The 12,264-nt window shown below is 51.4% G+C and overlaps 1 protein-coding gene across 1 annotated transcript; it reads left to right on the forward strand.

The window, feature by feature from the left end:
• The first annotated feature begins 654 nt into the window (after positions 1-654).
• Positions 655-6,412, forward strand: NOP2 (NOP2 nucleolar protein). Its single transcript, XM_061365623.1, has 16 exons — positions 655-812; positions 896-941; positions 1,025-1,116; positions 2,020-2,285; positions 2,529-2,572; positions 2,723-2,886; positions 3,514-3,713; positions 3,800-3,889; positions 3,974-4,061; positions 4,156-4,296; positions 4,451-4,590; positions 4,767-4,856; positions 5,328-5,450; positions 5,532-5,629; positions 5,723-5,853; positions 5,962-6,412. The coding sequence occupies exons 1-16, from the start codon at positions 710-712 to the stop codon at positions 6,213-6,215; spliced, it is 2,070 nt and encodes a 689-aa protein (XP_061221607.1). The 5' UTR covers positions 655-709; the 3' UTR covers positions 6,216-6,412.
• The last annotated feature ends 5,852 nt before the right edge of the window (positions 6,413-12,264 follow it).

Here is a 12,264-nt window from a genome sequence, read left to right on the forward strand (position 1 = left end):
CTGCCTTATTGAACCACATACCAATAGCCTCAGCCCATTGCTACAGCCTGTCCAGATCCCTTGCCAGAGTCTTCCTGTCCTTCAGCAGATCCACACTCCCACCCAACTTGTCATCTGCAAACTTACTGAGGGTGCCCTCGGCCCCCTCTTCCAGATCATCAGTGAAGATGTTGAACAACAATGGCCCTGAGTGGCACTAGAGACCAGCTGCCAACTAGCAGTGACACTATTTACCACCACCCTTCAGGCTCGCCCATGCAGCCAGATTTAAGTACCAGCACCCGTTTCCCTCTATCCTGCACCTCCATGAATTTCTGCTTCCTCCTCTCACAGGCACCAAGCCCTTCATCTCCTGCCTGCTTTGGCAGTGATTACCTTCCCCCAGCTCCCCGCTTCCGCTGCAGCCTGCTCATGCCTTCAGAGAGCGCGTCCCGTCGGCCTGGAAGGGAGGGTGTACCCCGGAACCCCTCCGCTTAGCACTGCGACCCGGCGGCAGCCGCCCGGGAGCACCTCCCCGTGCCGAGGCCCCGCCCACAGCAGGCCGGGTGAATGACGTTGCCGGCTGAGCCACTCAGCGAGCAGGAGCGGCGGCACTAGCCAATGGACGGAGGCGAGGGGGGCGGAGCCGACGCCGGACGCATGCGCAGGGCGGGTGGGAGGCTTGCACGTGTGGCGGGGGTCCCGGTGCTCCCGGAGCTTGTGGCGCAACATGGGGCGGAAACTGGACCCGACCAGGCCGAAGAGCGGCCCCGGGCGCAAGGCCCGCAAGCAGCGGGGCGCTGAGGTGGAGCTGGCCCGCTTCCTGCCGCCGGGTAAGTCTGGAGCGGTGCCGCCTTACGGCACCCGGTGCCGCTGATGCGGACTGGCTGACCGACCGCCGCGTGTCTCTCTGCAGAGCCGGAGACCGGCAGGAAGAAGCTCTCCAGTCACGGCCGGAGGAGGTGAGGGGGGTGGTCTGGCGAGGCGGGGACGCGGGGCTGACCTGGCCGGGGCTCACTGTTGCTTCACTCCCGCCTTGATCCAGGGCTGCGAAGAGGCGACTGGGAGCGAGCAGCGGCCCCACGGGGAGGAAGAGGCCTCTAGGAAGAGGAGGAGGAAGAGAGCCGGAGCCGGCAGGTGGGTGCCGGGTGCGTGGCTGGTATCTGCCTGTCCTGCTGCCCCCCTCTTTTTTATGTTGCGGGACAAGTGAGGTTAATCGTTGTTTTATACGATTTTGGCCTCGTGTCTGGTCCCTGTAGTGCCAGGCAGTGATGCTGCCTGAAGAACAAGCCAGCTCTTCTACATATGGAAGCCACTTCTGACTTACCCTCCCTTCACAGCAAGGCTGTTGGGGCATGTTGGGTAGCCAAGGCTTTTAAGCTCGCTGCGTTGTCCTGTGTAGCCTAGGAAGGTGCTGCAGTAGGAAGGAAGGATAAAGATTTGGGAGGAAGTACTGTACTATTTTAGTGCAAAATTGCTTTATATATAGCAGCCTTCAAGGGTGCTGCAAGGATGCTGGAGGGGGACTCTGCATTAGGGACTAGGGGTAACTGGTTCAAACTTTAACAAGGGAGATTTAGGTTTGATACAAGGAAGAAGTTCTTTACTGTGAGGGTGGTGAGGTGCTGGAACAGGTTGCCCAAGGAAGTTGTGAATGCTCCATCCCTGGCAGAATTCAAGGCCAGGTTGGACAGACTCTTGGGTGGCATGGTTTGGTGTGAGGTGTCCTGCCCATGGCAGGGGATTAGAACTGGATGATCTTAAGGTCCTTTCCAACCCAAACCATTCTATGATTCTGTGATCATAAAACAATTGTAGCTGTGTTTTTCTCTGGTAATCCTATTTAGGTCTAAAATTCAGTGGAGAGATGAGAATATGGCTTTGTTTATGATTGAGAAAACTGATCTGAAGAGTAAGGAGTCCCCTGTCTTGGACAGGCAGCTCAGGTCTAATGGGAAGGCCTTTTTTGTCTATCAACTAGAAAACTAAGATAGTAGGTTTTGAGAATGCCATCTAACTGAATGGTTCTTCTGCCTGTAGCTGAAGAGCAGTTATCCCTGCAGAAGGAGAAACATACCGTGAAGGCAGCAGGGCAAACCCCTCGTGGCCGCTCTGGCTTCAGTGATGGCAATTCCAAATGGCTGGCTCCAGCCAAGGCCAAGAAAACTGCATCTAAAAGAAACAGCATGGAGTTATCCAGCGATGGTGAGGTGGAAGAGGGCAGCTGGGAGATGGAGGAGGAGGAGGATGGGAGCAGTGAGGAGATGGTGGATGATTATGGTGCCTCATCATCAGAGGAAGAAGAGGTAAGAGCTTTTTTGCTCTTAATTACACAAGAAATACTTGACTTTGCTGCTTAAGAGGCCACCAGGCCCGTGGGGAAAGAGTAACTATGGAGGGGGGGGTGGACAATTACAAGTTTAGCAACTGATCCCGGCATAACATTCAGGGCTTTTGTTTGTTGTCTTTCTTAAGCAGAGCAAGTTGAATTCATGGGAAGTAGGGGGCACCTGGGGATATTGTTTCATTTATCTTTTGTCTCTGTTTAGTTGCTGCCTATTGAAAAAGCTGCCCTGAAGCAGAAGCCTGACAGGTGAGGATCTGAGAACTTTGCCAGTTCCTGTTTAGATGAGGAGCCTGTGTTCCTTCCTGTGCTCTCTCTGCCATCTAAGAAATGGTAGTTGTGAGGTGCCTGTGTGATACTGTTCCTGCATAAAATATTCCTCCTGTTCTTTGTCCTTAGGGAAGACCTCAGTGAGGATGACAGTGAAGAGGAGGAGGAAGAGGCAGAAGAGGAAAGCAGGCAGAAAATGGGACAGAAGGAGGAAGAGGGCCCAGATCTGCAGATCAACGTGGATATAGATGAGCAATTTAAATTGCCAGATAGTGAACAGATTGAGAAAGAGGATATCCTTTTTTCTGTAACATCCATAAGCCATATGCATGCATCAGCACGGAGCCTGGATACAACCAAAGAACTTCATTTGGACTTTATCACGAGTATTGCTTAGCAGGAGTGTTTTGTGCAGGACACAACATTAGCTGTCCTGGTAGATAGTATGCAACGTTGTGCTTTTGTACTGTATAGTTAGGAGATCTGTTATGCCCTGTATGGAGCTTGCCCCAGTTTCCTTTCTAGTTCTAAATGCATGTATGTATTTTATCATGCAATTCATTCCTCTCTACCCCGATTTTCCTGGCAGGTGTTTGTGTAACCCATTCCTAGAGCCTCTGGTGAGCACAGTTTCAGCATCCAAAGTGCTTGCTCTTGGGTTTGGTGATTTTAATTTCCTGCCCCCTGTTTTTCTGTTTGTTTAAAGTAGCTAACAAAATTCTTTTAAATACATTGTAGTTTTGTCCAGTTCCATCTTATGAATCCCCCCTCTGCTGAGCTCTGATGAAAGTATATTCCAATGAGACCTTTCTGCTGCAGGTGTTGTTGTGATGCAGGAGTCCTGCATGATCAGGTGCACTTCTAAAGAGCTTGTGTGTGAGTTCCTTGGCTGTTTTATTATTCCTTAATGGTCTTTCTACCTGCTGAGCCCCTTGACCTGCACACCATTCACCAGCGCATCAAGGGCAACATGGATGTGCTGCAGGACTTTGTGGTGAAGCGGGAGGAAGGGCGCACACGACAGGAGTACCTCGCCTTGTTGCGCAAGGACATGGCTGCCTACTATTCCTATAGTGACTTCTTGCTCACAAAGCTCATGGACATCTTCCCACTCCCGGAGGTAGGATCCTGCCCTGCTTACCATTGAGGATTTGGCTGCCTCTATGGGTCTTTGTATCTCTATTCTCTGTCCCTTCTTTCATCCAGCTGATAAACTTCCTGGAAGCCAATGAGGTTCCCCGCCCTGTGACCATCCGTACCAATACGCTCAAGACACGGCGACGGGACCTGGCGCAGGTGAGCAGGAGCCTGTGGCACTCTCTGTGCTGCATGTCACACAGAGGGATGTCTCTGTCTCAGACCCGTGTCCGTGTTTTGCAGGCTCTAATCAACCGTGGTGTGAATCTTGACCCTTTGGGGAAGTGGTCCAAAACCGGACTTGTTATTTATGACTCCTCTGTGCCCATTGGTGAGATCACATTTCCTGTCGTAGGGCTGAGCTGACCTGCTCTTAGCTCCCTTACTTTCACGTCATCTTCTTTTGTTCTGCTTTCCCTGGCCAGGTGCCACCCCTGAGTATCTGGCTGGGCACTACATGCTGCAGGGAGCCTCCAGTTTCCTCCCTGTCATGGCTTTGGCTCCACAGGAGAACGAACGCATCCTGGATATGTGCTGTGCACCAGGAGGCAAGACCAGCTACATAGGTACCATCCTGGAGCCTTGGGAGGGATGCTCTCTGAAGTCACTGGCCTATACAGAAAGGGGGAATAAACTTGTGGGAAGGAGGGGGTGGCTGTACTGCAGGCACAAGTGCAGGAGGATTTTAGCCCCCTGATGATGTGCTTTGCCCTCTGGCAGCTCAGCTTATGAAGAACACAGGTACGATCGTGGCCAATGACAGCAATGCCGAGCGGCTACGGAGCGTGGTGGGGAACTTGCATCGGCTGGGAGTCACCAATACTGTCGTGAGTAACTGCGATGGACGCCAGTTCCCCAAGGTATGTTCCTGCCTGTTTTGGGTGTCCTTACCTGCCTTGACGTGTTGTTTGATACGGAGACAGGAAGGTGGATGAGGAGGAGTGATGGATCATTCCTTCCTTCCAAGTCTTATGGTCTTGGTCTTATTTTGTGTCCCTGCCTATGAGCGTAATTCCAAATGTACATCTGCCTGTAGGTGCTTGGAGGGTTTGACCGTGTCCTGCTTGATGCTCCTTGTAGCGGAACAGGCGTCATTTCCAAGGATCCTGCTGTCAAAACCAACAAAGTGAGTGACCAGTAGGGACACCAGATGGGAACTCAAGTATAAGAGTCATGAGAGGAAGGGCTTTGGGGCAGCTTTGTTCCTGAGAGAAGCCTGCAGTAAGGATGCTGATTTTGCCTTCTTTTTCCTGTTGCTTTCTCTTTCCTTCTTCCTTTCTCTTTTCCACTTTTCCTCTTTGAAGGCCAGGTCGGACAGGGTTTTGAGCAACCTGGTCTAGTGGAAGGTATCCCTGCATATGGGAGGAGGGTTGTAAGCAGGTGATCTTAAAGGTGGCTTCCAACCCAAACCATTCTCTGATTCTGTTCTATGTGTTGTACCAGAGCTAGGTTTTTTGAGGTTAGTTCTGCAAAAATCTTCTATATCAAATGTGCTTTATTCTCCTCTCATCCATCCATCCATCCATCTATCCAGTCACACAGCAGCAGAGGCCTGGGGTGCTTCTTTCTGCCTCTAGCATCCTAACCTATCTTTCAGGATGAGAAAGACATTCTGCGCTGTGCTCACCTGCAGAAGGAGCTGATTCTTAGTGCTATAGATTCAGTCAATGCTGCCTCAGAGACAGGGGGCTACATTGTCTACTGCACTTGCTCCATCATGGTAAGTCTCTTCCATGCTGTGTTGTGCACATCTACTTGGGAGACTGGTGAACTTTTGGTCGTAATACTTAGTCTCTGGCAGGTGGAAGAGAATGAGTGGGTTGTGGATTATGCCCTGAAGAAACGCAACGTTCGCTTGGTGGCCACAGGCCTGGACTTTGGCAAGGAAGGCTTCACCAGGTGCGTGCCGCCTCACAAGCTGCACAGGTGACTGTTCCTCGGTGGCCAGGTTTGAGCAGAGGTGTTCTATCGCTTCTCACCCCACTTCTCCAGGTTCAAGGACCGTCGCTTCCACCCCTCCCTCAAGTCAACACGGCGTTTCTATCCCCACACGCACAATATGGACGGGTTCTTCATTGCCAAGTTCAAGAAATTCTCTAATGCCATCCCCCAGGCACCAAAAGGTAACCTAGCGATGGAGTTCAGCTGAGCTGCCTGAGCCTGCCCTTACAGGCTGCTTCCTCTGCAGAAGCCATGTAGGTTCTTCTTACACACGTTACTCTCCATTTCAGGTGAAGAACCTGCTGTGGAAGCAGCAGCTCCATCTGCTGTCCCTGATACTGCCATGGAGCCTCAGCCAAAGAAGAAGAAACTTGAGGGATCAAAAGCTGACAAAGAGCAGAAGCTGCCACAGCCAGCTCTGAAGAAGAAACGTTCATTGCAGGCACAGAGGAAACCTTTGAAGGCTGGCAGGCCTTCTCCCAAAATGATGCGTCCAAAAGTCCTTACCAGGAAGAAGCATAGGATGAAATCAAAAAGACAGTGAGAGGAACTGTTTTTTCAGGTGCTGGTCCCCTCCTTAGAGAGCAAAGGCTGCTCAGCTATGAATGTAGCACCGGGCTTTGCTACTCTGTGTAGATAATCCTTGCAGCGCTGAGAGCCTGGCACAGTTACAGCACTGTTTGCTCCTTTCCCTTCGCATCAAGAACTGATGCACTGACCCATTAAAAGTTTTATACTCTGGCTCAAGTATTGTCCTTTTCCCCTTGAACACAGAATTCTGCTCTGTCCCCTTACTCCACTGCAACAGAAACCCCTTTGCTCCCATCTGATGCCCTTGCATTTCTGGTGTTAGCTCTTAAGCTCTGTTTGTGAAGAAGCAGTGGGAGTTCAAACCCCAGCTGCCTGGTTGAAGTTTGTATTGTGTGATGCCTGTGAGCAGGGTGCTTCATCAGATGGGCATAGGGTAGGGCTGGAGCTCCTGGGCCGGTGGCCCTGTGCTGGTCCCCAGTTCCCTGTTGTCGCTGTGTGCTAACCCACTTCACTGCTGTGACCGTTGTGCTGGTCCCCAGCAGTCTCAGATGTGGTTGATTCAGACATAACAAGCAGGGGTCTGGGGTGTTTCTATTCAAATGTCAGCCCAGGTCCCTTTCTCTTGTTAGTGTGAGTTGGTACTCTCTGTTCTGATTCTGCTCTGTAATCAGTAAATCTCTTTCTAGAGCCAATTCATCCACCAACTGTGTTTCTCCATCATTATGTATGGAGACCTTGAAGCATAATTTCTGCGCTTGCCTTGCTCAGCTCATTGATTTGTTTTCTTTGCCAAGCTTTAGGTTCATGGGAGAATTTGGATGTGCTATCCCAGTGTTTGATGTTGAGGACAGCTGAATGCAGTGGACTGTAGGATCTGATGAATCCTTTGCCCTGGTCTGCTACATGTGAGGCTGCTGCTTTCCCATGTTGGCAGGTTCAGCAAGCATTGAGGCTGAGCATGAACCCCACAAACCTCCCTCACACACATGCTCTCAATGCACCAGATGGAGACTGATTAACAGAAACGGAGTAATAGTGCTGTAGCAGGTGCCCAGGAAAACACAAACAGCACCCCCAAACCATCAATGGCCAAAAAAGGCCTAATCCCGTTCGTGGTCACAAGCCCATCAAAGCTAGAGCATGTTAGTGCATCGTGGGCATACATGTTCATAGATCACATAGATCCTCAGGCTGCAGTCTGACCAGTACTGGCTCTCAGACCTCTTCTGCAGGGGCTTGTCCAGCTGGCAGTTTGCTGGCAGATCACAAATGCACATGTATGCAGAGGAAAAAGCCAGGATTACTTCAATATAAGGCTGGGTTGGATGGTGGTAATCGGGTGCTGACCAGCAGCCAGTCCTGTGTGACTGCCCCCCTTCTATTCCTCCTCTCCGTTTTCCCATGCTCACTTCTCCTGATCTAGCTTGATGCTTCCCTTTCCCCTCCTTTGATCCTTCCCCTAAACATCCCAGAGTAAGTTTTGCTCCCATAATCTCCCTTAAAACACTGCATGATAATCCTTACACAATCCCAAAGTTCCCCTCAAGCATCCCATAATAAAGCTGCGCTTTCCCATGAAGCCCACAGTAATTTTGCTTTCTGTTTTTTCCAGTTGTGAAGTTCCTGGCTGAAGCAATTCCAGGCTATGCTCAAGTGCTTCCTGTAATGGTTCAATCTGTCAGTGTCTCAGGAGTCCTGGTCCCTGTTACATACAGACCATGTTATCTTCTACTTTCTAGGGCTTTGGTATCTCTGTGGTTATTATAAGTCTGTTTTGTCTTTTTGTGTTGAATAGCCATTAATTAAATATCCTTATAATGGAAAAGAACTTTTTCCCCATGCTTCCCAGTGAATTAGGGCAGGGAGGAGCCTCTGAACGCAACTGCCTCACTCCAGGGTTGTGTGGTGATGCACAGAACCCAAGGGAAGTTTTCTGGGGTCTTTCAGGAAAGCTAACTAAAAGCAAGGTGCTATTAGGAAATGAACTACTCGATAGCAAAACAGACAATTATTACAACCCCCTGTACCTGTACTTCAATACTGCGTTTCTGGTGCCCCCATCTTGAATAAGGACTTTAGGGAGGACAAATACATCACAAGTTATGGAATGATTTGTAAGGGAAACAGCCAGAATGTAGGCCTCTAAGCTTGGAAAAGAGGCCATGCGGAAATAAGGGATATAACAGTGTGTAACGTCGCTTTGTGGCATGGCTTGTGGAGAAGAGGAACAGGGAACAACTCTTTGCTCTTTTCCAATAACACAAAAAGCCAGGACCCATCAAATGCATCAATGGTGCAGGTAGCCACGAAACTCCCTTCTGCAGGGTATGGTGGGTGCTAGAAGCTTACACAGGTTGAAAACCCAGCTGTATGCACCAAAGGCTGGTCAACAACTGCCTCAGAAGATCCTCGAGCCATGAACTTCTAGAGGCTGGGAGGGATTGCTGCTTACTTGCCTTGGCTGCAATCCCCTCCATCCTCATCCTGTGCTGGACACTGATTCCTGGGCTCAGATGCACCACGGTTCTGACCCAGCTTAGCAGCTCTTGTGCCCGGAGGAGGTGGTCCCACTGCTCCACCTGCCCCTTAGTGCTCCCAAGGCAAGTCCTGAGCTCTGCCTAGCACCTTGCTGCCTTCAGCTGGGCCCTGGCTGCATGAAGCTTGTGTTGCCTGTGGCAACAGCAGCCTCAGGATAGGCTGAGCCCTGCCTCTGCTCCTCCAGCCTGATGTGTTTTCCAGTTGGAGCAGAATTCCCCCGGAGTGAAATAGAGGATGTTAGCATACAGCTCAGAACTGGAGCCATAGGGCAATCTTCCAGCTGTAGGTGACTTGCACCTAGAAGGACTTTTACCTCTGGCAAACTATAAGCCAGTCCTTTCAGAGCAGTGCTAACGCTTTGCTGCTGCCGCCCATTGAGATTCCTGTGTAGTCTTGGCTTGATAACCAGTTTACCTTGGTAACCTCTGTGGCAGCAACAGAAGGTTCTTGGTTGGGATTCCAATGTAACCGTTGGGTTTCTAGTGGATCCCCAAACTATGCAGGCCCCTCGGAAAGGTGTGAATAGATCCTGCTTTTAACCAGGCTTCCCTCTGTGTTCTGGTATGTGGCTGATGCTCACACCAGACTTGTGTTTGCAGCTGCCTTCTTTGGGATCTTTTGTTGCCTGAAAGATGTGATCCTTGGAAAACGTGACTAGTGGGTAATCTTTGAGTACTTTCCTTCAATGTATTTGAATATCTGGCAACGTGGCTTGCAAGAGCTGAGGCAAAGCAAGGGTTGAAAGCAGAGCTGAGGAGGAAAATTGCTATGTGTTATAAATCAGAAGCTGATTGAGAGAAGTCAGTGCAATGCGTGGTATCTGTTCCTCTGTGCTGTGCACAGATCTCATAGGGGTGGCATTTAATGACTTGGAGGGAAAACCAAAAAGGGTATGTAGGCAGTTCTAGAATGGAGTTGCCACACGCTGTATTTAGGCTAAACAAGGCCAGAAGTGTTCAAAGCAAACCTGGCGCCTGGGAGAGGTGAGGTTCTGTGTCCAGGACTGCCAGCGCAGGGGGAGAAGCATCACACGTGTAAGATCATGGATGCGGTGGGGATCCTTCGCATCCTTCTCCCCATGTGGAAGGGGATGGGTCTATCAGAGAAGCCTGCTCAGGGTACAGTGAGACAGCCAGCTCCTGCCTGCCCGGCTCCAGAGTCTGCAAACCAGGAGGGAGGGAGAGGCACGGCACTGCTGCACCCTTGGACTGGTGGAATATGGAAAAGGAACACTTCTATGACAGTAATGTGTAATGGAAAGAGAAGAGACTGCAGTAGCAGTGCGGCTTGGTCACTAATTCCAGTGATGTCATGTGCTGTAATGCCTGCTCCGCGCCGGGTAGGCAGCCTGCAGTGGTGTTGGGCTGTATCCAGAGGAAGGGACTGAAATCCTGCACTTCAGGGACCTGGGTATAAAATGTAGATCATCTGTTGCACATAACCCCCCTAGATGTACACACTTCTGTAGAGGCTGAATCCACAAATGACCAAGCTTGGATCGGTAGGTTTTGCTCCCCCAAGCTGTCCATCCTGCTAGGGAGGATGTGGAGAGCCCCCAGAAGGATGTCTGCAAGTCCCACCTGCCTGATACAGTCAAAGGGGAGTTGCTCAGAATAGTAAGGTCAGTTAGGACCTGCTCTAGTGGAAGGTGTCCCTGCCCATGGGAGGGGGCTGGAACTGGATGAGCTTTAAGGTCCCTTCCAACCCAAACCCTTCCATGATTCTGTAAGTATCCTGAGCAAGGGAAGTTAGTAAGAAAAACTAGGCTTCACAGTGCCCTGGCCTCTCCAGGAGACAGGAGGAGCGTTGGGAAGAAGAGGCACTGGAGCTCTGTTGCCCAGCCCCCTTTGGTAAATAGGACTGTCTGGGCACTAAGTCACATCACTGGGGCTGTGCACAGCTGAGCCCTGAGTACCATCAAGGATGGAGATCCCACCACCTGCTCCAGCACTGCGCTGGCCTCCTAGTGTAAAAGCTCTTCCTGATGGATGGTGATGTCCTCCTCCACTGGCACTTCATTAATCAGCTCCGTTTGCCAGGTTTCCCCAGCAGGATAGAAGCAGGACAAGCGGGGCTGAGGAAAGCGCTTGCTCCACGTTTTGTGGCATTGCTCTTGGCAGGTAAGGGGGTAAAACCAGGGGTAGGTGAGGGAGGATGCTGGCAGAGAGCACAGGTTGCTGCATAGGCACGGGGGCTGCGGTGCATATGGGGAGAGCAAAGTGACGTGTGACAGAGGGAGTCAGTGATGGTTTCCAGGGCACACACTGGGAGGTCTTGGAGTTGGTGCTTCAAAACAAGCCCCTTGAGCAGGATCCCTTTTGTCCTTCTGTCCTTCCCTTTGCGCTGGCTATTTATTTGGCACTACTGCTGCTGGGCGCATGGCTCCAGCTGCTGTTGCAGTGAGGGGTTTTGGGAGACAGAGATGTGCTCCTGTCCATTAGGAAAGCCTTCCTGTGCTCCTCTCCCTTGACAAAAGCATTGCTCGCAGTAGCTCAGCCTCTCTGGCCACTTGCTCTAGAAGAGGAAAAGCGTTAAAAAGGAGGTGACAGAAGGAGAAGGAAAGCTCACTTCATTTCCCACCCTAAGTCCATATGGGTGGGACTAAAACCCCATGGGTGTGATGGGAGGATGACACCCATGGAGTCATGGGTGTGCCAGGGAGGATGCAGCCACATTACTGGTGGGAGAGGAGATGTTAAAAATGCAAATGGAGAGCCCAGAGTTGCAGGCAGGACAAGGGAGACAAGGAGGTCATAGGACAGAACTGATGCTGGACACAGCAAGGCAGGAGAGGGGAATGAGTTTAATTTGGTCTGCTCGCAGGCAAGAAAGGCAAGTAAGTAATGGAGGCCTGGAGGAGAGGCAGCAGAGAAAACACAATAGGCAGACTCCCAGTCAAGACCAGCAAAGCTGGTTACCGTCAGTGAGTCCAGGATGCGTGTACTGAGCCATACACATCCCAGATCCAAGGGAAGGGCTGCAGCAGCCCACTGGAGCCTGCCCGCATCCTGCCACATAATTCGATGTAGGGCAGTGCTGGGCATCTCCTTTAATTCAAACCCACTGCTTGCTTATCCTTTGCTGGCGGCTCAGCTGGGATCTTAGAGGCTGCTTTGTGCAAATGCCGTGCTCAGCTGCGTAGGGGAAGTCCTGGGGGAATAATGGGTCATGAGCACGCAGGCAGCAAGGTAACACAGGTGTCCACATCCGATGTGTGCACTCTCATCCCACCGAGGTGAGGGACCATGCCGGTGCTCCTTGCACCACTGACCTCCGGTTGAGATCAGAGCCAGGGGGGAAAGGCTGTAGGAAAAGACCTAAAACATGGGGCAGGAAACAAGACCCGAGGCTGCTTTGTGAGCAACAAAGGAGAAAGGCAGCCGCAAGTCAAGCATGATATTTGAGAGCCTGGCTGCCTCCACACATCCTCCTCTGCCCTCTGGCTCGCCATTGTCCGGTGTCAGCTCTCCGGAGGCGACTGCTGATGGAGCAGGGGCACGGCTGCCTTTGGAGGGAGGCTCGAG

Source organism: Neopsephotus bourkii, unplaced genomic scaffold, assembly GCF_033783945.1.
Source record: "Neopsephotus bourkii isolate Nb327-2 ecotype Australia unplaced genomic scaffold, CSIRO-AGI_Nbou_v1 NB_1287, whole genome shotgun sequence".
NCBI lineage: Eukaryota > Metazoa > Chordata > Aves > Psittaciformes > Psittacidae > Neopsephotus > Neopsephotus bourkii.